This window comes from Cnephaeus nilssonii, assembly GCF_951640355.1.
Source record: "Cnephaeus nilssonii genome assembly, chromosome: 1".
Lineage (NCBI taxonomy): Eukaryota > Metazoa > Chordata > Mammalia > Chiroptera > Vespertilionidae > Cnephaeus > Cnephaeus nilssonii.
Window position 1 is genome coordinate 74,018,428 of NC_137072.1, and position 25,418 is coordinate 74,043,845.

At 39.8% G+C, this 25,418-nt stretch overlaps 1 protein-coding gene across 2 annotated transcripts in view; it reads right to left on the bottom strand.

The window, feature by feature from the left end:
• Positions 1–25,418, bottom strand: part of SLC4A4 (solute carrier family 4 member 4) — a 345,037-nt gene that overhangs the window by 92,230 nt on the left and 227,389 nt on the right. For both annotated transcript variants that reach the window (XM_079775045.1, XM_079775044.1), the window contains one exon: positions 3,748–3,905. In XM_079775045.1, the coding sequence (XP_079631171.1) occupies positions 3,748–3,905 (158 nt within the window). The remainder of the gene's footprint in view (positions 1–3,747; positions 3,906–25,418) is intronic.

Below are 25,418 nucleotides of genomic sequence, written 5' to 3' on the forward strand. Positions count from 1 at the left end.
GTGGAAACTACCTTTTTTAGGTAAATAATAATTTATAACACAAAATACATATTGACTTAGAGTGAAATTAAAGAGGTAAACATTCTAGGGGCTACAACTCACTGAATTCGCCTTAGATATGAAAATCAAGGTCAGAAAAGGACAAACTGCTCAAGGGCTTTTATTCTTCTTCAGGGGAAAACCCTAAAGTATTTTATTTCAGTCCATTCTGGATATCTCCTTAGATTCTCCCTAAAACCCTGGCCTCACAGTCAAAAATCTGCAGTCCTGTTTCTAGCACTGACAGTGGATCTTCCTTTTGCCTCTATCTCTCAACTATAAAGTGGGAATAATAATAGTTATTCCCCACAGAGCCCATGAATGTGAGTTAGGAGCAGCCTCTATGAATAAAGATGACAGTAAGCAAAGTGTGTGCAAGATGCTAGAAAAATTGTAAACGTATCCAACCAAGGGAACAAAACTAAAAAAAAAAAAAAAAAAAGTATGTTTGCTTTGACATGGATGGCAAGAAGGGACCCTAAGTAGATCACATCCACTTGGTTGGTAGTAGTCCAACTACAAACAGAAAGCTAAAAATAGATCAACCAAATAACTTGTGAACTCCACACAAGGAAACTCCTAGAGTTAACACTTCCTAAAAGGTGCACAGTAGTACTACCGCTTATTATAAATAACAATAAAACAATAATAAGCATAAAAGCATAACTTTCCTCCACCTTCAAATGGGAAAAAGATCATTACAAGATGTGCCCCAAACCAGACTCCGGGTCTCCCTGCAGCACAGCAGGGTGGCGTGCATGTGAGAGCACAGGGCTGGTGCAGAGGCAGTCCCACACATGACTGCCACGTTCCTCGTGGGATTTCCTTGATTGGATTTCACAGGATGCAGCCATTGTCAATGGCCCCACATTACTCATCCACACCAAAAGCTAATGAGACGCCCTACTCTGTGATTCCAGCTTGCACTGGTTCAGGGGACAGCAAATGAATAAAACTATTTCCTGGGAAAATGTTAACATGCTAGAATTGTTCAGATTATTGCCCTGAAATAGTTTGATGTCATCATTGAATTACATTCCCTTGAATTACTGGGCTCCTTTTGTTCATTCAAATGATGCTGTATTTCACTTCGAGACTCCTGCCACGCTCCAGTACAGAGGAAAAGAATGAGACAGGCAGGAACAGATGATAAGAAGAACACAAAAATGGTCACAATTTGCTGCTCCATAATCTCATACTACTGTTAAATAAAAAGCCTTTGGAAATATTTTTTATTCGTAGCTTTTAAAGAAAAATAAAAAAGCAAGAGCAATTTAACACTTCTTGGCTTTTTTTTTTCTTCTTTTGAGCTCCAGTAAAGTTTGTCCAAAGAGACATAAATAAAACCATAGGGACACGCGAGCTGGCCTTCAGCCATGATCTGAGTCAGCCAGCTTTCGCCGGGTGAGATTGCTCTGATAGAACTTTGAGGCTCTGCTGTTGTGTTTTCAAGCCAAAAGCTAAGTTACAGAAAGCACAAATCATGATGATCCCATTAATTGAATAAGCAATGGTCATCTCCTTTCCTCAGCTATTTGTCCAATGATTGCCTAATAATGACAGGTATTATTCCCATTTGAAGTATCTAAGAAATATAAAAATGAGAAAAAAATATCTCTATGATGAGGAAGAATGTCCTGTAATCTATGCATTGAGATGCTGTAAAAGGAATGTTCTCCTAATTTTCCTGCCAACTTGGTTCAAAACCAACCTTGAGCCCCTTGTCATTGTCAGCTGATCATGCTCAGACCATCTGAGATCACTGAGGAGGATCCATAGCCCTTCCTGCTCACCTGGGAAACCTAAAGAAGAGACATGTCACCTGTCCCTGGGGCCCAGGAAAAGCACACACACACAATTGAAAAGTTGCTATTCATGTGATAATTTTCAGACACCAATTTGAAGATTACAAGCTTCTCTTCAAACTCTTCTCAGCACAAGTTTAAGAGAAGCATTAATTCCTATTCACCTATTGCATTCCATAAGTCAAGCTTCCTAACTCTATCAGAACAGTTGCAGAGGAAAATAAACAGGATGAGTTTGAAGATACCGTGCAGTATATTAAATACATGATTATAATAATAATATGCTTCTTTTTAAAATAAAAAAATTTATGCAACATAACTCATAACAGTCAAGTTATGGGTACAGCTTTATAATTTTACATGTCTGTGTATATGTATACGTACACACACACACACACACACACACACACACACACACACACACACCCTACCTAATAAAAGAGTAATATGCAAATTGACCATCACTCCAACACACAAATGGCTGCCCCCATGTGGACACAAGATGGCCGCCACAAGGTGGCCAGCAGGGGAGGGCAGTTGGGAGAGACCAGGCCTGCAAGAGAGGTCAGTTGTGAGCGATCAGGCCAGCAGGGGAGGGCAGTTGGGAGGGACCAGGCCTGCAAGGGAGGACAGTTGGGGGCGATCAAGCCTGCAGGGGAGGGCCGTTAGGGGTGACCAGGCCGGCAGTAAAGGGAAGTTGGGGGCGACCGAGCCTGCAGGGAAGGGCAGTTGGGGGGGACCCAGGTCTGCAGGGGAGAGCAGTTGGGGGGGACCGGGCCTGCAGGGGAGGGCAGTTGGGGGGAACCAGGCCTGCAGGGGAAGGCAGTTAGGGGTGACCAGGCCTTTAGGGGAGGGCAGTTAGAGGCAATCAGGCTGACAGGGAAGCAGTTAGGCATCAATCAGGCTGGCAGGGGAGTGGATAGGGGGTGATCAGGCTGGCAGGCAGAAGCGGTTAGGGGCAGTCAGGAAGGCAGGCAGGCAAGCAGTTGGGAGCCAGCAGTCTTGGATTGTGAGAGGGGTCCCAGATTGGAGAGGGTGCAGGCTGGGCTGAGGGACACACAACCCCCCCCCCACCCCCGGTGCATGAATTTTGTGCACCGGGCCTCTAGTCCTATATAATAAAAGGCTAATATGCAAATCAACCGAATGATGGAATGATGCGCACTGACCACCAGGGGGCAGACACTCAACGCAGGAGCTGCCCCCTGGTGGTCAGTGTGCTCCCACAGGGGGAGCGCAGCTCAGCCAGAAGCTCTGAGCTGGGCTCATGGCTGGCGAGCACAGTGGTGGTGGCAGAAGCCTCTCCAGCCTCCTTAGCTACTGCCGGCTTAGGCCCTAAGCCGTCAGTCGGACTTCCCCTGAAGGCTCCTGGACTGCGAGAGGGTGCAGACTGGGCTGAGGGACCCTCCCTCCCCCCAAGTGCACAAATTTTGTGCACCAGGCCTCTAATATACACACACACACACACACACACACACACACACACACACACACAATTAATTTTCTGATAAAAAATAGAACAAATGAAAGCAACTTTGACCTTTGAATCAATTACCATCTGTATGAGTTTGGACAAGTTACTTAAACTTTCAGACTCAGTTTTAAATCCATAAACCTACAGTTTATACTTAAAAAATATTACTGTGAGGATTAAGTAGACTAATCCATCAGAAGAAACCAATACATGGTCCAAGAAATGGTTTTGTTAACAATTATGATGACTGCTATATAAGTGCCTAGTCATATGATGGTATGAAAGTCAGATTAAATCATCATTTCATATTAAATCTTTCCAATATGCTCTCTCTGGATGTATCCTCAGTCTATTGATTCTCTAGCCTGAGAGAGGGGAGGTTTCCCTATAACCACACTGTAGGCCCCAACAGGTCAGGGTTCAGCTTACCTGGTGGGCACAGGGACCTCAGTCAGGGCACCCAGCATGACCGCCTGCTGCAGCCGAACAAAGGCAACGAAAGGCGCATCCAAGAAGTCGACCTCCCCAACAAGCACGTTGGAGGCTTCTGCATCACGGGGCAGTTTTTTCATGAACTTGTTCTTCAGCTGCATGGAAAGAGTCAAGAAAACAGCTTATTTCCAGAAGAGGGAACAAGAAGAAACAGTCCATATATCACTCGAGGGAATGCCTTTACATGCAACAGGACCTAGCTACAGCCATTTTCCTATTATGTTTAACCATTCTATTAAACATTTCTCTGTACATTGGATTAAAAAATATTGAAGGTATAATCACATGGCTTACATATAACACAATTCATTTATTGATTCACTCACTCAATAACCATGTTGAAAGTCTAGAAGGGGCCAGGCACTGATCAATAATACTAGGAATACAGGGAAGGATTAGCTAATCACATGTCCTCCTTGGATTCATATTCCAGCAGGGGAGAAATAAAATATGATTTGAAGTAGTAATAAGTGCTAAGAAAAAAAAGAAATAAGACCAGTAAAAGGGTACTTTAGGTAGGGTGGTCAGGAGAGGCCTCTGAAGAAATACATTTAAGCCCTAACCGGTTTGGCTCAGTGGATAGAGAGTCGGCCTGCGGACTCAAGGGTCCCAGGTTCGATTCTGGTCAAGGGCATGTACCTTGGTTGCGGGCACATCTCCAGCAGGGGTGTGCAGGAGGTAGCTGATTGATGTTTCTCTCTCACAGATGTTTCTAACTCTCTCTCCCTCTCCCTTCCTCTTTGTAAAAAAATCAATAAAATATATTTTTTTAAAAAGAAAGAAATACATTTGACCCTGGAGTCAGAGGACAAGCCATGCAAAGATCTGGGCAAAGAACATTCCAGGCAAGAGAACAGCAAGTGCAAAGCCTCTGAGATGGGAAAGAGGAAATAGTAAGGCAGGTGTGATGGCAGCTGAAGGAACAATGGGGGTAAAATAGCAACAAATGAAGTTGCATAGGTAAGAGGGTGGGGGAGGGACCAGATGGTAAGGACCTTGAAGGCCACAGTCAGGAGTTCTGGATGTTTTAAGTGGGACTTGCCTAACAAAAGCCCAAGTGGAAAGGTAGAGTAGAAAAACATACATTTCAGAGATATCGCCATGTAAACAATGCTTATGACCATAGGACAAGATCACACAAGTTTGGGTGTGAGCATAGACAGAAGAAGGATAAGACCTAAATTCTGGGCCAACCTGCCTTTTATAGGAGTGGGAGGAGCTTTCAGCAGAGGACACTGGAGAAGAGCAGCCAGTGAGGTAGGAGGAAAGCCAGGGCTTAACAGTCAGGCGAAGAAAGGGCTCAATGAGGAAAGTGTATCAGCTGAGTCCAAGGCTGCTGAAAGCTCAAATAAGATCAGAACTAAGAATGGACCCGATGAATTTGGCAAGATGGAGGTGCTGGGTGATCTTGACAAGAGCTATTCCAGTGCACATCAGGGAGCCCAGTAAAGAATGAGAGGTGAAGAAATGGAGACCTGGAGTACACATTAATCGTTTTGAGAAACGTTGCTACCAAGAAAAGCCAAATAATAGGTGGACAGGTGAAAGAAGGCATAAAATAGGGGATTTTAAGTGGGGAATATGATAACACTTGTAAATGTTAATGAGAATGATGTAATAGAGACAGATTATTGCTGTGGAGATAGGGGGATAACTTCAAAAGCCACTCAAGCAACCCTGAACTCTTGAGAAGAGACTATCCACATCACAAGTGGAGGGATTATTTCAGATAGGAACACAGAGAGTTTATCAATCCTCATTAGGGAAAGCAGACTATCTGGGTACAGAGGGGAGTATTGGGGAGATTTGGTGGGTGAAGATGAGGTCTTCTGAAGATGCACGGTTTTGCAGTAAAAGACAAGTGAGCTGATGGTGAGAAAGAGGGGGAGGTATGTGGGAGTTTGAGTACAGTGGTAAAGATGTGGTTTTCTTGGAGAGTGGAGGTTGCTTAACAGTCACTTTGAAAGCTTATCTTTTTTTAAATTTATCTTTATTGTTGAAAGTATTACAGATGCCCCCTTTTTTTGCCGCTTCCATTCCACTCCCAACCCTTCCCCAGGCCTTCACTGCACTATTGTCTGTGTCCATGGGTTATGCACACATGCATATAAGTTCTTTGGTTAATCTCTTCCTGCCTCCCTGCCTTCCTCATAAATTTGTCAGTCTGTTGCATACTTTAATGTCTCTAGATCTATTTTGTTCATTAGATTCCACATATAAGTGAGATCATGTGATACTTGTCTTTCTCTGACTGGTTTACTTTCCTTAGCATAATACTCTACAGGGCCATCGATGCTGTCTCAAAGAGTAAGAGATCCTTCATTTTTATAGCTGCATAGTATTCCACTGTGTAAACGTACCACAGTTTTGTTACCCACTCATCTACTGACAGGCATTTGGACTGTTTACAGATCTTGGCTATTGTAACTAGCACTGTTATGAACATAGGGGTACATATATTCTTTCTGATTGGTGTTTTGGGATTCTTAGGATATATTCCTAGAAATGGGATCACTGAGTCAAATGGCAGTGCCATTTTTAATTTTTTGAGGAAATTACATCTTGTAGGTGTTATTCCTTACTTCCCTTCCCTTCTCAACACTCACTTAGAAAAGGGGTGTTTAAGCATCCTTCAGTGAGTGGGAAATGCCTCTCACAGCTCAAGGAAAACATTTCAACAATCATGGAAGGATAGAGATAAGAACTTTGCAGGACCATATGAAAGGCAGACTTGTGATATATTATCAATAGAAATGTCTCTGCTCTCAAGTCAAAAGTTACCAGTGTACTTAGTATTTTGTGCCCTGCATTATTGCTGAGATGGGAAGTGGCAGGCATGGCCCAATTTTCCCCATCAATAAAAAGGTTGCAGTAAGACTTTATTTTCTATTTTTGTTTAAATAGTTCTTAATTAGGGAAAATAAATGTAATGAAAACTTATCTCTAAAACTCCATTACCCTCAGTAGCATTTTTATGGGATTTTTTTCTTAAACTTGGTACTTTATATAAGAAAAAAGTTATGAGGCAACAAACAAACAAACAATCAAAAAACAAGGAAGTTAGGGCTAATAATTTAGTGGAAACCAAAAATAAAAAATAAAAAGCAAAATATATTTTTTAGAAGTTAGAAACATGATTACTTCTAAGCGGTAAGGAGTATTTCCAAAGCTTATACCATTAATCCTCCAAGAAATGCTCATATTAAAATAAATTATGTTTACATTGTACAGATATGAAAAGAGAAGCCATGGGAAGAGTCTATAAACATCAAATTGTCATTTAAAAAAAAACTATTATTATAACCTAAGAAGTTCCAGTAATGAACTGTTCTCTATAACACAGAGCAGAGTGTGGGATATGGCCAAGTGGCCCAAGCACATAACACAATATCATTGCTAGAGCAGAGTTCCCATTACCAATACTGGGCACGAAGTTCTGTGATAATCACATTTTATTCCCAATTCTCTCCAGCATTCTCTCTTTGCTCTAGTTAGGCAGGTAATCTAATAATTTCCACTTCTGTTTTATGTACTTATCCCACAGTCATGACCCAAAACTCTCTCATTTCTACCTTTTCTAAACATCCTTCAATGCTCAGCCCAAGCCTTGCTACAATCTCTGCCCACTTTCTTGGGAACTCCGGAAGTGCTCATTTCTGAATCATACTTTTATCCACTTTCAAGTTTTTCCCCAAAGTCTCTTGAGGGTTAGAACAGTTTATCCCTCCTTGTACTGAACACCTACCTGCTTTTCACATAATTCAGCTGTACTAAATATTTTGAATGAAAGAAATGAACTCTGGAGCACTAAAAATCAGACCGAAAGGACTTCAAATGCCTAGGAACGTTAGAAAGGATGTGTTTGTTTGTTTGTCTGTTTTTTTGTTTTGTTAATACTCATCCAAGATTATTTTTTCCACTAATTTTTAGAGAGAGTGAAAAGGAGGGAGGTGGAGTGGGGGGGGGGGGGGAGAGAAAGAGACAGAGAAAGAGAAACACCAATGTGAGAGAGACACATTGATTGATTGCCTTCTGCATGCACCAAACCAGGCTGGGATCGAACCTACAACCCAGGTACATGTCCTTGACGAAGAATTGAACCCACAGTCCTTCAGTGCACAGGCCAACACTAACCACTGAACAACACAAGCTAGGGCTAGACAAGTTTTAAAGGCTTATTCTAGAACCTTTAAAACTATATCCGGCTCTGTCACTAAGCAATTAAAAATTGTCAAGATACGTTCTTTTATATCAGTGTATCTCAAACTGTGTTAGTGGAACACATGCGTTCTCAGAAAAACGAGTAGTTGTTCTAAAATAACTATGTGTGGTACCCGAGGTGCCCCAGAAGTCAGTCCTCAGATTGTTCTTTTCTTTCTACACGCACTCTGGGTGATCACCAAGGTCCCATGTCTTTAAGTCCCATCTATATGATGATGACTCATAAATTTATACCTTTAGCCAGGACATCTTCCCTGAACCCCAGACCTAAAAACATCTCTACTTGGATGTCTAACAGGCATTTTAAGCAAAACTGAGTCCTCCTGATAGTCCCTTCAAAGTAGCTCTTCCTCCAGTGCCCCTTATTTGGTTAATGGCAACTCCATTCTCCCATTGCTCAGGCCAAAACCTTGCTGTCATGTTCAACATTTTTCTTCCTCTCACACCCTATGTCCATTCTATCAGCAAATCTTGTTGGATCTATGTTGAAAGTTATATCCAGAACCTGACCATTTCTCACCACCTTCACTGCCACCACCCTCGGTGACATTACAATCTTTCATTCTTCTCCTGGATTATGGCAGTGGCCTCCTGGCTGGATTATCTGCTTCTGCCCTTATACCCAGTCTATTCACCAAAGTGGCCAGAGTTCAAATCAGGAGTCAGATCATGTCTCTCCTCTGCTCAAAACTCTATTGGTCCCCATTTCACTAAGAGAGAAGGCAATGTTACCATCAGCTCCTTGACCTTATTTCCTACTGCTCACTCCGTCTTCCCATGCCTGCTACTCTAGCCTCCATGCCCTCCCTCAAACCGTGCAGGCATACTCTTACCTCAGGGCCTTTACGCCCGCTGCACAGCTCCCTGCCTCACTTCCTTTTCCTTCAGATCTTTATTTACAAGTCACCGTCATATCAGTGAGTCTTTCCCTGGCCACATTAAACTTTTAACCTTTCTCCCCATAGATTCTTCTTACTGCTCGTTCATGCTTTCTTTTTTTCTTCTTTGTACTTTGTCACAACCAAACATGTTATATGTTTTACTTATCTTCCTTATTTTCTGCCTCTCCACTAGAATCTAAACTCTATGAAAGCAGGGATATCCAGCTATTATGTTCAGTGTTATATCCCTAATGCCTAGGAGATGCCTGAGGAGAAAGATTCAATAAATATTTGTTGAATGATGATGATTATTTCTGTTCTTCCCAATAAGCTTTCCTAACTCTTCTCTTAAAGTCATAGGTTCTGGCCATGCTACCACCCCAGGCTACCTAAGTGGACAAAAGGCCTAGATATAGCCAATATTAATAAACTCTGCCTCTGATGAAAGTGATAGGCCCAAAGGATGGATGCACCACCCAAGTAGGGACTAAACCATTTGGAAAATCAATATTTGAGTATGTAAAAATCAACGCTCTCCCTTTCACCTGGTATTGCTCCCTCCATGTTGAAGGTCCTGCCACAGCACTGTGCACATTAGGAGAGAATGAGGTCAGCACCCAAAATGAAACAGACAAAAGCAGGAGAGGAAAAAAAAAGAATGAGAAGAGAGATTGCTGAGTCCCCAGTTTCTGGCCCTGAGGTCCTGCAGTTCCTCCATTCTGTAAACTCATCAAGAAGCCTACCAGTTATATAAGTCAGAAAATTCCACTTGGGACTTTAATTAATTTGGGGTGATTTCTGTTTACTGAAGGGTCCAGACCCTTCATCAAAGTGCATTTGTCAAATAAATTTTAGGAATTCCAGGTTAAATAAAATTGAATAAGTTTCTACTCTTTCTCAGAGTCTTGAATACGCCTATTTGCCTGAGTGCTTTCTCTCCCACTAGGAGTTAAATAAAACACACTATGATATGAAAACAGAATAGAAAATGCTGCATTGGACAGAAATGGACTCATCTACCATTTAATCCCTCTCTCAACTACATTTAATTCTCTTTAAACTGTATGTGTGCCCACAATATTCAAGGCTAGTAGTGAGCACTGCTCTCCTGAAGTTACAGTGCAATGGAGAGAAGAAAATATAGAAGTAGCTACAATGAAAGAAAAAAACAAAACATAAAAACCATTTGAAAGGTATATTGTTCAATGTGAGGTCACAACAGTTCAAGAAAGGCTCTCCTCTGAGTCTCTCTGGTAAAGGTGGGCTCATTAAATACTGATTCATTCATATGCTGTCTTTTCCAAGTACCCCAATAACATCTGGTAAAAAGAAAAAGTAATGATTGAAGTATGAAGACCAATTCTGCACTTACACAATAAACTGTAAACAATAATAAAATAGTAAGAAAAAAGTATAAACACTAAACAAAAAGATGAAGAATAACCCAAGAATTACAAAAAACAATAAAAGATAATGAAAACAAGAACAGACTCTAAAGGCCTTCAAATCCGATTGAAAATCACCCAATAAACTCATCTGGATTGAATTTCAAAGATAAAGTTTGACATTCCTTTCTTATAGATCATTAGTTTGTTCTCCAAGGGATACTCAGCCTGGATTTTATGCAGGGTCAACTATGAGAACACACACAGTGAAAAAAAAAAAATTCCCTTAGCTAATCTTGATTTCAAAGAAATGGATTTCAAATGGCTGCCATGTGCAGCTACAATTGGTAAGAGATACTAAGACTAGTTCAGTGATTCTGTGCCTTGTTTTGTCTTTACCAGGTAACACTACCAGCTCTCTGAATCCAGATGTGTACGATGTGTACACTTCAGGTTCCTTTTAGACCAGCCTGTATTCTTTCTTCCACAGTAAGGTCTTGCTATAATTACCCAGAAGTAATGGCTTGCCCTCTGCCATAAATGTTTACCCTTATAATTGCATAACCTTTCTTACTTTCTGAGTGGTTTTCTAACAACCCAGTAAGCACAGTATTAACATACTAAGAAACTGGAGAATATGAATGGATGAAGCAGAAGGACTGAGTAGATAGCTTACTTGGGATGGTAACTCTGTGTGATGATGGAAAAGTTGCACATAAACAAGTGATATGCATCAGATGTAGCTAATTGAGAAATCTTCCATTCTCCATTCCAGTCTTAGTTCTCCTGTCCTCTTCTATGAAAGCAGTTTGCATATTTTAGGTTTTCTATAACTGCTATTCAATGTTAATAACCATTTACTGGGATAACCATTTGATTAACACCATGTCCTCCTAATCGCCTTACCATCACCCTCAGACCTACAAGCATCACCTGGTAAGTAGGCCCAGGATATCATACTCAGTGAGTAGGCAGGTATTTAAACTCTACCTCCTTTTCTCTGCTGTTATTAGCAAATGTTATAATAAGTGTATCTGTAATACCGTCCCATTTATAACCAGTACTCCAGGTTTGTCATTTGAACCTGATTTATTAGAAGGCAATTCTATAGGCTGTCCTTAGTATAAGTAATATTTTAAAAGTCATCTAAATTTGAGTATACTTTCTCATTATTTTGACAAAGCTTACCCCTACTGTTTCTGCATTCCATGAATTCTTTTTTCTTCTCCAGAAGAATAACTCTAGTCTTCCAATCTGTATTCACTTTCAATTGACCCTGCCTAATGCCTCATGTTCATAAGCTAACATTCACCTGTTTTCCAGAGCAAAGAGCTTATTCCTGGCTTTTGTATCGGTGTTCTTTCCCCTCTGCTTATCATCTTCCTAGCTTATTTTCTCTTCTTCCTGCTGACTTTGTCCCCTTCCATTCTCTTTGGACATTGCCAGCTGTTATTCTCTCCAAAAAAATAAAACAACTCATATGGTAAGCTCAAAAATCATTCTAGGTCACCCTAGTACCATGTCCTTCCATTGCAAAGATACCTGTGTTAATCGAAGAGTCACCATACTTGGCTACTAAGTTTGTTTTGGACAGTCCCAGTTTACCCCCACTGTCCTGGTGTGATTGCTAATATTACCTTTTTTCATTCTGAAAAGTATCCTGGACTAGGAAAACCATTATACAGTCACCTTACATATTAATCTCATGAAGGCTGACTCTTGAGCAGTACCTAAGACATGGCATTGAAGAATAATTATATGCTGTGAAATCTTAAGATTCAAGTAATTTGAAAGAATGAGGGAAATAAGCTTAGCTCAAATAGCATCTGAGTAAAGTATTTCTCCGGAGTATGAATTTATTCATTTACTATATGCAAACAATATTAGTTATTAGGATAGGAAAAAGTGTTCTTTCACTCACTATGAGTAAGATATTTCTGCCTCTGCCCACTCCCCTCCTCTACACCTTGGAAAAAGTGGCCAATTTGATGGTTTAAAGTTTAGCAAACTTATTGGGACTTTTTTCTAATGGAAGGGTACAGTGCCTTGAAAGCAAGAAGCAAGCTGATTATTTTCTCTTACAGCAAGACAAGTGAATGGAAACGAGAAACCTGACATCTTCATCCATGTGGCTGGTTGGATATGTTGACTCAGAGTCTGTTTCATAGGCTCAACTATATTTCTCAGTCATTACACATATCTCTTACGTCTATGAATCCCAATTTTAGATTCTGTGTGGGTGGTTGTAGGCCTAGAGTTGTGTATTTGGTGAACTAGAAATTTCTAACCTAAATAATGTTTCCAAGAGACAGCACTTCCAGCTATGATAAACTAACTTGCATCACACTATCCCTACCATCAAGAAAAACTAAAAAGCTGAATTTTTAAAATGTGTTTAAAACAGTGATTTTCAACCTTTTTCATCCCATGACACTCATAAATATGACTGCTAAAATTCTGTGGCACACCAAAAATATGTTTTTTGCCTATCTGACACAAAAGATAAGTATAATTTTGATTCATTCACACCAGACAGTTACTGTTGTGCTGGCTGTTGTCATTTTTTTTTCTTTTTTAAAAATATATTTTTATTCATTTCAGAGAGGAAGGGAAAGGAAGAGAGAGATAGAAGCATCAATGATGGGAGAGAATCATTGACCGGCTGCCTCCTGCACGTTGCCCACTGGGGATCAAGCCTGCAACCCAGGCATGTGCCCTGACTGGGAATCCAACCATGACCTCCTGGTTCATAGGTTGACACTCAACCACTGAGCCACACCAGCTGGGCTAAAGTACAGTTCTTAATCAAATATCTTAAGTTTTTTTAAATTTTATTTTATTGTTTAAAGTATTAAAAATAATGTACATATGTCTCCTTTTTGTTGTCTTTTTTTTCTTAATGTGACAATCTAAAGGAAAAGAGGTCAGTGCCTCTGACTAAATAGTCAGGTATTTCATGTTTTCAAAATTCTTGTGGCACACCAGACTCTGGAAATCACGGGTTTAAAGGAATCAGAAAATTACTATACTAAAAATCGGAGGAAATGATATCTCTGACAAAGGAAACTGCAGAGGTGAGGCTAAATTCAGCTGATATTCTTCTAAAGGCATTTGATGATTCCTAAGTACCTACAGAGATTCAGAAACTGAGCAGACCCTACTGCACTCTCAAAATGATGGGCAAACATGGCAGGCGTCCAGCTGGGACCCCTAAAGGGCAAAACCTCTGAGGCAAAAGGCAAACCAGGAATAAGCCAATCCACAGAGACAGAAATCCAGCTTCCAATCAGCTCACTTCCACAGTAAATATTATGGTGACCTGCCCCTAGCCTAACACCAACCCAAAGCCAAAGAAATAATCTATGAAGAAAGATAACATCATCAAGAGTATCAAATTATTTCTACTATGTATACATTATAGCTAACATTCAAGGCATACTTGTAGGCAAAATCAAATGAACGGAACCCAAGAAGTAAAACAACAACAACAACAGAAATTACAAACAAACTTAAAGCAGAGATACATATTGTAGTTGTCAAACATAGACTTTGAAATAACTTAGTAATATTTAAAATATGTATTACAAGATAATTTCAGCAGAAGCTATTTAAAAAACATAGTAGATATCTTAGAAATTAAAATATGTACTACTGAGTTGTTAAAGTCAATATACTCATAATATCAAAATATGACATATCAAAATGTGTGGAATCCTGCTAAACATGCTCATTGAGTAAAATTCATGGCCTTCAATGCAAATATTACAAAAGGAAAGCTAAAATTCATAATCCCCATATCTATACTAAGTATACAACTCACTTTTATTAAAGGACATACTTTGTTTTCAGGAAGTATAAATAATTTAAGAGATTTATGATTATCTTTGTAGCTAGTTCACTTACATAGTTTTGAACGCTAAGGAATTGATAAGGCATAGCCTCAAGGAATCATATTCCATGGCGATAACTCATACTTTACAAACTTTTGTAAAGATTAGAAGAGATCAGAGGTAAAATTCCAGGCGATATACCTAAAAATATGGGCTCACTCCTCCCTTCTTATTATTAGTTTCTCCAACATAGAGAGCAAACCTCCCTACTGCCTTCTCTCTTCCTACAGTGCATGTCAGCATATACCACCTGAATGTGCTCTGTCTGAAATGATGTATTCCTGCCTTTATCTTCCAATGGTATACACACCTTAATATCCCACCACTACTCAACATAAATATAACCTAATCAAGTACACTTTCCTCAGGTTAAAATTAGCCTCCAACAGGGCTGGGATAAAGATACAGGCCATCACAAGGAACCTTGTGAAAACTAATCCCTGGGATAATTTTGAAATAGATTTGACCTACCAAGAACTATGTGAATCTATTTGGAGCAAACCTATAGTCTCAACTCTGGGGATCCTGGAGTATGATAGTTGGAGACCAGTTCATTACCTACAGATGGCTTCTATGGTAAATTAAAGACTGTCCCAGTCTCCCATCCTCCCCCCACTTTCCAGTAGTTCCCAGATAAGGAAAAAAAGGACTGATCTTTATTAATCAAATTCTAAGTCAATTAGCCTACACCACCTTTTCTCCAGGTACTAAGAAAATAGTTCTTCTCAATGAAAGCTCTGTTCTGGTCTTGCTTTGTAATAGGGAATTTACTGTACAAAGAGAAAGCCTACTCCTGAGTTCCAAGTATAAGGAAGCCCGCTTTGCTTCTAGGCTCTTTATAGCTATCACAATGAGAGAGATCTTCTGCCTAGTTTCTCAGGATTCTGCTCTAGGGTTTACAGCCAAAACTTCAGCCAATCATATAGGTTTCCTTTGATTCTCTGTGTATACATTTCCCCTGATGATCTTCTAGAGAGAGTGTTGGGCAGAGGATAGGGTTTGGGTGTTCCTGAATAGCCTGGACAAACACCATCGTAAACACACCCTAGTGTTCTGTCCCTAAATCTTACTTCTTTAGTGTAAATTGTATGATGGCTGAACTAGGAAATGACAGAAGGGAAAAGATAAGGATTGCTATTTTATAAGCTTAACCCAGGATTGCTTTTTATTCCAAGACCATGTAAGAAGAATTATCTTAAAACTTTTCTGTGAAATAAGGATATTCTTTGTCTAAAATATTTTCATTGATTTTGAGAGAGGGAGGAAGGAAGAGGGAGAAAGAGAAACATCGATGTGAGAGTAGAACATTGATCAGCTGCCTCCTGCATGCCCCCTACCAGAGACAGAGCCCACAACCTGGGCATGTGCCCTGACTGGGAATCCAACCATCAATCTTTTGGTGCATGGGACAACACGTAACCGAGCCACACTGACCAGGGAAATGAGCGGATTCTCTACTTATCCCTCCAGCTAATTTGTGGGATGGGGCATTTTTTGGTGTGACTATAAACATTTTTTGTTTTGTTAATGGAGAGCTGATTGCCCTATAGGTTATCTCCAAGTTGTGATTTAGAGAAATATTTCCAATGGGTAAATTTAAACACTATTAACCCAATGTCTAAGAGGCCTAAAAAGAGGAACTATTGCTTGATTGCCTACAGAATCCAAAATTTAGGCAATCACTTATAATGCTATTAGTACCAAACATTTATGATAAGTTCTGAGGTTTCCAGAGTGTATAAAATATGAAAGTGTGCAAGCAAAATCATTTAATAAGATGCCAAAAGGCTTGGTGGTTACATGTTTTTATTTTTCAATTTCTCTCCTACTTTCATATATTCCATCTTTAAAATACAAAATGAAAACAGTCCCCTGAGGGTGAAAATTTGATTTTCTAATTTTTCCTTCCAAATATAGACATCTTATCACCATAAATGCAAATGATTCTACAAAGTAGCACATTTACAAATGGTTATTAAACTAAATATAACATTAAGTACAATCCATCAGTTCTGATTTCCTAAATAGGATGAAATATCAAGTACTGACCTAGTTTAAAATGCAACTTGTCAAAATCTCTAGTCACATTTTCTCATGTCTTATATCATTAAAAAATAATACTGTCACTGTTTATAGCTATTTACAGTTTTTTAAATTTATTTTATTTATTTATTGTAGAGAGAGAGAAAGTAAGGGAGAGAGGGAGGGAGAGGAGGAGGGAAGGGGAAAGAGATAGATAGAGATAGAGATAGAGATAGAGATAGAGATAGAGATAGAGATAGAGATAGAGATAGAGATAGAGGTAGAGAGAAACACTAATTTGTTCCATTTATTTATGCATTCATCGGTTGATTCCTGTATGTGCCCTGACTGGTGATCGAACACGCAACCTTGGGATCACACCCACAACCTTGGCATATCAGGAAGACACTCTAACCAACTGAGCTACCTGCCCAGGGCAAGTATTTACAGTTTTAAAAATACTTTCACATTCATTATCTTATTTGAATTCTTATAGTAACCTTATGACAAATACATTATTAAACCATCTTACGGATAAGAGAAACTAAAGTTCAAAAAGTTAAGGAACTTTCATGAAACTCATACAGCTAACTAACCAAGCCAGGATGGAAATTCTAACCTTTCATGATCTACCTCACTATACTGTGAGACTCTGATATTGCTGTGAATATATTTTACTACCTACAAAGTTTAGAAGACCTTGTCCTGAAATCTCTGAAGCTTTTCTGCAACAACCCAATGTCAAGCATCTACACTGGTTTGGGCTCTGTACAAATAACCTTTAAAACTTTTAATGAGCATATTTTAAAGCACTTAACAGTATTTAATTGCATAAAATAAGTCAGAGAAACAGGGAAAGCAGAAAACCAAAATAAAGAGAACAGCACTTTAAAAAGTATTTAAAGAAAATCAAGAACCTGCAAACTCTAAGTGGTAGGTGATTTAGGTAATATTTTTTTTAATTATTTTTCTTCTTTCACTGTTGTGTCATGAACTCATGTGTAAAGGTGGGTCACCTGCTTTATGCATCAAGGAAAGAGACTTGAAATACATATTAATTGTCTGGTGGGAAATGCCACCTACCTAGATTCTACTTTAATACTAATTACAGATTACACCTCCAAACTTTAGCCAAGAATTACTGGGAGGATATGCCTGACCCTGAATCCCCCTACTTACCTGGACTTTGTGCTACAATAGCACCTTAATTAGCCTTCCCTCTGAGGTTATAGTTATCATGATGCATTTATTGATTGACTCGGCTATGACTCTTATTAAACTACTAGTAGCCCTGTGCACGAATCCGTGCGCCAGTAGCTCACTGCCGCCCTCCAGTAGCTCTCCACCTGCTGCCCTGCCTTCCTGTAGCTCCCCCTGCCCGCCCCCCCTCATAGCTTGCTGCCCTGCCCCTCCTGTAGCTCTTGACCACCCGCTTGTAGTCAGTAGCTTGCTGCTGCCCTCCTGTAGTTCTCAGCCTGCTGCTCCACCCTCCTGTAGCTCCCTCCATGCCCACCCTCTCATAGCTCGCTGCCCCACCCTCCTGCTGATCTGTGATCTGGTCGTTATGGGGTTGGTCGTTACGCTTCACTGCGTAATGACCATTTGCATATTACATCTTTATTATACAGGATAAGTACCTTTAAGAAGGGTACTTAAGTTCCCTATAAAAAGAAAGCATGTATCATTCAACTCTATTTCCCCAGTGCCTTATAAAGGCACCGCCTTGTGGTAAGTGTTCACTAAACAGTTGTTAAATGTCTGGTTTCCATGTGACCACACCTGGACAATGGCATCCTTACACTCTGCCTAAATACAAGCAACACTGGAAGTGCATTTCTTCAAATGCCCAGTGTTCCCTGACACCAAAAGCAAATATTTTGCTGGCACTGCTGAATAACAGATGCTAATTTGGCTGAGCACCAAAAATATCTGTGCCCCGAGTTTTCATCTTATTTTAACCTAAGCAACAGTTGCTGGGAAGACCATCGAGTTGCTTACCTTCTGCATTTAGCCTCTTTAGTCAGGTTGATAATAGTGCATTTACATGTTGCAGGTAATATGTAAAAAGCTCCTAGTATAGTATCTGACATAGCATGGTAGATATTCAATAAACAGTAACAATGATTGTTATCATGTTAGAGTTTTAATATAATTCTAGGATACACAGAAAACAGATGATGTGGCAAAATAAAATTTTTCTCTCTCAAAGGAATAAAGTTACATTGGTACCACATTTAGTTCAGATATACAATTCTCTGAATTACAGATAGAAATCTCTTTCCCCTGTTTGTATCAGACTTACAAATGTATTCTCATCCAGTAGAGTGTCTCTCTAGGATTGTTAATTCTACCAAGTGTATAGATGCATGAGTTTTAACTTAAGATGGTTACAGAAATATTCAGATAGACTGCAGACTGAGATGAGCCTGGGTAGCTCAGGACAGCTATACTGTAAAATGAATATAATTCCTTGCAATAATGGCACCATTTTACCTGCATTCCCTCATATGACATACCTTGTCTCTGAATGACTATTTTCAGCAGCAAAACAAAACAAAAAACCACGATGAAAATGTTTTACTTCTAACCCTCACCCTACCTATTAATATCTAAAAAGCAGTATCTGTTTCCAGTCTTCCCCCTGCCAGCCCAAAAAGAAAGATCCTAAACATAGGGTTCCTTTCTTCTTGCTCCTCATGGGAGAAGGGGCCGCAGAAGGAACAACCACATGAAGACAAAACAAACAATAAAAACCCTAAAAATTAGCATCACGGAGTTAGTAACTTAAAAGAGAAAATTATAGTTTAAGGGAAATGTTTTGTGTACATTCCCTTTTGCACACATCCCAAAAAGGTTGTTAATAAAGTACAAAGACCACTCTTTAAAAATAAAAAGTTCAAGGGAAGAGAGGTGGGAGGGTGGAATTATCTACGGCAATCGGCAATCGAGGCAACCAAGGGAGTCGAAAGGTAAGGGCTTGACAAACACCAATACAGAACGCTTTTCTGCTTTTCTCGTGCGGGAGCTGAGAAAATACTGCCCACCGCCCCATGTGCTCCACTCCAAATCAGCCCACGAGCTCTGCCCTTGGCACCCTGTGACCCTTGGAACTGATGCTTCAGGCTTCACACCTTCTACTTTTCTGTCCTCAACCTCACCTGCAGTTCCCGTCCCTTGGAACAAAAGAGAAAAAGCAGGGCTCTTTTCAAAGAACAGAGCAGCAGTTCTGAACTTGGTGACCCAACGGCTTCAGGGGCGTTTTGCAATTACAAGCATTTGTGTGTGTGTGTGTGTGTGTGTGTGTGTGTGTGTGTGTGTGCCTGAACAATTATTGTGCATTTCTCTGGCCAAAGCATCCATCGTTTCATTCCAAACTCAAATGGATCCTTGACATGGAGAAAGCTTAAGATCACTGCATTTGAACTGAAACAATACGCAATGAAGGCCAACACTGCTAATCTCTACGGTTAAGATCTTTACATAGATTTCATACAGGAAGTTTTTTGTAGCCCAAGGAATGGGCAATTTGAGCATTCTGAGTACTAAGGGAAGAGATACACAGAATACTACAATAATAAAATAAAAGACCACCCTTCTACTCTAGACCAAGCTTGTCAAACTCGTGGCCCACAATGAATATTTTTGCAGCCCAGCCAATATAACAGTATGAAAGAAACATTTTAATAAAAATTTTGTAACTTCATTTTTACAATATGCTGTTATACATAATTATTAATAACGAACTACAACGTCACTAATGACTGATTATAATCGTGTTGCATTCATTTCCCTTACGCGCCTTACGGGTAGGTGCACCATTTCTCTCCACTAATACTAGCAGCGAATATTTTAGCAGCCAATTGCCATTAGTCTTGGACTGACTTGTTTGGTGTGCACAACAGGAAATATTTTGCTTTCGGAGAATAAGAAAAATAGGTTTACTTGCATTACACTTATTAATTTGTGCAGTTATTCAGTGTCTGCTAAGTTAATGTTCGAGGAAAAAAAATTTTATTAAAATTTATTTTATTTTTATTTTTATTAAACTGTTCTATTATTTTATGTTAACGATTACTCATTTATTTCAACCCTTTGTATTCAGCATGTCTCTATCAAAATAAACCTACGTTTCTATGCAAATTGAAGCTTTTGTTTTTTTGTGGCCCACATAAACTTAAACCTCATTTGGCCCGTGGTAGCCTTTGAGTTTGACATGCTGGCTCTAGATGCTTATCGCCGAAAGGACATGTTCCCCAGATGATTCTTGCAGAACTAGAAGGGACCTCGTGGGGCCAGTTCTGGCTCTCTTGGGACCCAGAGAAGCTACATACTCCCTCGAGGTCACACTCCTACAGCAGTGGTGATGGAAGGACAGAGGCCCTCTTCAGAGCCCTTCTCCACTTCTGTTCCCCCAACACCACTGGGACAGAAACCACTTTTAAAAATCACCCATGAAAATAATATTTTTAAAAAGCCATTGAATGAAAGTGGTGAAATGGAGAAGTACTTTCCACTCAGCTCATCAAACGTGGTGACCAAACTCAGCCTGTAAAGCTAACAAGGGGACATACTCTTCAGACCTGTCTGGTGGATGCTTTAATATCTGATTATTTGGGTTCTAGTAAGAAATTTCCAATAAAATGTCCATCCACAGAGAGGCAAGGGAGGTAAAGCACACAGTCTGTTGACTTTCCAAATGGCTGCTAGCCGTTCTCTGAGAATTTAATACTATTCACTGGGAAACTGCAACCAGGACCTTTCAGGTACAAGGAACCATGTGGCCCTAGCAGGACACCTCAAACAGGCAGTTATGTGGCTATAATTAAATCTGTAGTAGTCGTGCTATTATTTATTTAGCAGATTTTTTTTTAACATACCCTTTACTGAGATCTCTGAGATCATGAACGAAATTAGAACAATAGAAAGCACTGAAGAAGCAGAAAAAAATAAATCAACGGGAAACTAAAATTCTGACCCAAGAGCAGGCAACAGTATACAAAACTCCCCTAAGAGGGTCTTCATTTCTACCTGGTATGCTCTGAATAGACACCAGTAGGTTATGATCACTTTATTGACATGAGTATTGAGCCAGAGGGCCTATTCATGCCTTTGTTCCGTGGAACACCCCAGTGCAAAGTTCTACCTCTTTTTTGAACTTTGAATTGTTGAATCCCCATGTGTCATTCATTTGATATTCATCAAATTAGAACATCTTAAAAGAACTCAAAGACTGTCTAATCCAATATCCCACCCAATGACCTAATATTCCTAACACCCTATATTCCTAACATACAGTTATTGGCTTCTTCTTGAACATAACAGTAAAAGACAGAATCATTTGCCCGGCTGGTAAATGCTCAGTGGTTGAGCATTGACCCATGAACCAAGAGGTCACTGGTTCAATTCCTGATGAGGGCACATGCCCAAGTTACAGGCTCAAATTCCCAATGGGTGGGGGGTGTGCAGGAGGCAGCCGATCAATGATGTTCCTCATTGATGTGTCTATCTCTCTATCCCTCTCCCTTCCTCTCTCTAAAAATAAAATCAATAAAAACACATTTTTAAAAAATTATTTTTTAAAAAAGACAAAAGCATTTAATTCAAGAATTAATCCATTGTCACCTCTGTCCACTACCCAGCTCCTGGCAGAATTCATGCTCCCTTCTCTGGGCTAAGATACCCACCACCCTACATTACTTACTGATTTGTCTCACAGTCTGTCATCAGAAGCTCAGAAAGGCAGAAATGGTATCCTGACCCCTAATAAAAGTTTAGTGCAAAGGAATTTAGTGCTTCTTAAGTTAGCAATACTGCTCTATTTCCTATCTAACTCATCCTTATGTTAGAATAAAAACTGCCTCCATAAAACACGCACCTGCTATCGCAAGTTTATGTCTAGAGCAACAGACTGTGAATCTATTCTTTCACCATAAGGCAACCACCTCACCATTGTAGTTACCATAACTGTATGCCCTCAACTGTTTTCAAATAATGGGCACCTTTCAAAAGTCTAAATCTGATGAGTCATAAACTTTATGCCCAAATAAAGTAGGATTTTCACATTATTAACATCATGGTTTGAACGTAAATAGCTTACATTTATTCTTGTTAAAGTCTGTGTGGTTTCAGCCCATCAAGATCATTCTCCATCGTGATTCTATCATTTAAAATTTGGATGGCTAACCTTGCCCAATTTATGTCCGCTGAGAATCTGATAAGCATGCATTGTGGCTCAATCCAAATTGCTAATAAATCTGCTCATCTGGGAAGTACAAGCTAAAAAGTGACATTAAAAACTCCTTCCACATTTACATTGGTCATTAACCCACACACTTTGAATACAATTATTTTATAGCTAAGAAACCCATGATGGCCACACAGCCCTCAGTCCATCAAAGTGCTTATAACAACATCATCATGGATACCTTACTATAATCAAGTGTCCTGCTCATGCAAATAAAGTGATATGTAAATACACTTATGTCCATCTACTCAACACATGTATTAATGACTTAGATCATAGATCGACAACATGTTTTTTTTTTTAAAGGTTAAATTAGGCTTTACAGGCAACATACAGTCTCTGTCACATATCCTTTTGTTTTTTTTAACAACTCTTTAAAACTGTAACCATGCTTAGCTTGCCAGCCTTACAAAAGCAGGCTTCTGGCAGGCTATGATCCATGAGCAGCAGTTTGCCAGACATCATCTCTTCAATTTTGAAGCAAATGGTGTATTGGTGAAGACAAACATGTTTACCAAAAATTAAAATAGGCACTTATTTGATGACTAGAGGCCTGGTGCATGAATTTGTGCATGGGTGGGGTCTGGCCGGCCCGCCCTGATGGGGGCCGATCGGGGCCAGGCCAGTGGTGGGGGGGTGAAGGGGCTGCAGGAGGTTGGCTGCCAGCCCCACCCCTCAACGTGGCCTGATTGGAGTGGGACCAGTGGGGAGAGAGGGCTGCGGGAGGTTGGCTGGCCCCACCCCTGATGGGGGGACCCCGATTGGGGGCAGGGCTGGCCAGAGAGGGGGGCTAGTCAGGGCCCCGATTGAGCCGGTTGGCCGCTGCAGTGTGCAGTCATAGCGACCAGTCATTCTGATTGTTCCATGGTTCCAGTCACTTGGCTTTTATATATATAGATAGTTGTAGTAGGTGCCATGATAGAAAAGTATAATGTGCAAAGAGAGCCTATCACAGCAGACTCTAGCCTAAACAGAGGGGTCACAGGAAATTTCCCTGAAGAGGTGGCATTAACTGAGAAATAATGGGTGAACTCCAGTTGCCTGGCAGAGAGAGAATTTCAGTCAGAGGACACAGCACGTGCAAAGGGCCCAAGGTAGCGGGGGCGAGTGCCACGTTACTGTACCTGAAAGAACACTATGTCATCACAGTAGTCACCAAGGGAGAGAGGCGGGATAACAGAGGGCTCTGGGGGCCATGCTAAGGATTCGGGGCTCATTGCAAAGGCAGTGGTGATCACCAAACAATGTTAAGCTGTGAGTGACAACCTCTGTATACTCCAGTGCAGAGCCTGTCTTACATGATCTGTACACCGTCACAGCGCTTTATTGGTCTTCCACATTCTCAGGTTTAAAAATCATAGTTGTATGAAAAAAAAACATTTTTAAATTTAAAAATTAAAAATATATAAAATATAAATTATAATGGTTTATATGAAGGTCAAAGTAATTCTTACTGTACTACTATAGACTGGCTGGTGGCTTGTTACTTTCAGAAAAGAGGAAGGGAAAGAGAAAACACCACTACAAAATTTTACATGTATATGCCTAGGAAACAATTTAATATAAAATCATTCTAAATTAAGATCTATACTAATAAAATTTTTAAAATATCCCAGTGTTCTAACTTGCTACTTTTTCTTGAGCCACTCCAAAAATTAAATATATATTGCCTCACTTATTTTACTTGATTCATTTTCTCCTATTTTATCTCATAGTTTATCCTGTTCCTCTATTCACAAGAAGGCAGGAGAACAGGGTGGGGAGAGGGAAGTGATATTTTTAAAACACTAATTAATCTGTGCTTGCTGTATACACATTATGTCTTTTTATTCTCATAAGAACATGAAAAATGAGTTTTTACCCACTTTTTAAAGCTCAGAGACATTAAGTACCTGCACAAGATAACTCAGCTGGTAGGGAAGGAAGCTAGGATTTGACCCAACATCTCCAGGGTTAAAAAACCCAGGATTTTCTTCCACATTGAGCACAACACATTTCCTATTATCCAGAAAACTCTGAAAGGACACTACATTTCTATTCCTTTTATTTAAATCTCCTATCTTATTCTTTCCACACTGAGGTATCCCAAGGTAAGAATTTAGATCAAGAAGGCACAGCTAAAAGGAAGACAATATAGCCCATAGCATGGTTCAGACCATGAAGCACAGAATATATAAGCATTAGAAGCATGGAATCCCTAGTATAGCATTAGGCAGAGGTGGGGAACCATTTTTCTGCCAAGGACCATTTGGATATTTATAACATCACTCAAGTGCCATACAAAATTATCAACTTAAAAATAAGCCTGCTATATTTGGTCAAACATTTAATTAACTCGCCCCTAAGGCCTTGCCAGGGCCAGACCAAATGATTTCGCCAGCCTTATAAGGCCTATGGGCTGGACATCCCCCACCCTCGCATTAGATTAAAAGTTTTTTATTTTCATTTACTCTGGTTTTTCATTTTAATAAAACCTGCATGTTGTGCTACTTCAACACGCCTTTTAAAAATGAAAAACTATAGAGAATGTTTACAAATATAACTGGAAACCTAAATGTGACATGAATCCAGGTCTTTCAAAACAACTAATTGCACTTCATTCCCTTAGCAGAACTTCATTCAGAGAGTTCCACAAATACATGTAGACTAGAAACAACATGGCCATCAGCCCAAGAAAATCCCTCCATGACACATTTTTACAGATGTTTGCATAATGTCCTGATGACAAAACTACTCCTTGAGAATTCCTCACTCTGAAAAAGAGTTTCACAACTATTTTAAGTAGTTGTGGCAATTGTTATTTTTCTAAACAAAGATCTTCCTTCCAGAATGTAGTGTCTGAGAATGCCTTCTCAGAGATCATAATTCAACAAGGCAATAAATCATGCACCTAGTTTTTCTTCATACAATGTAAAGGTAACTTATTGAAATTTCTGGAATTCCCCTATTTATTTCTCAGTATCAC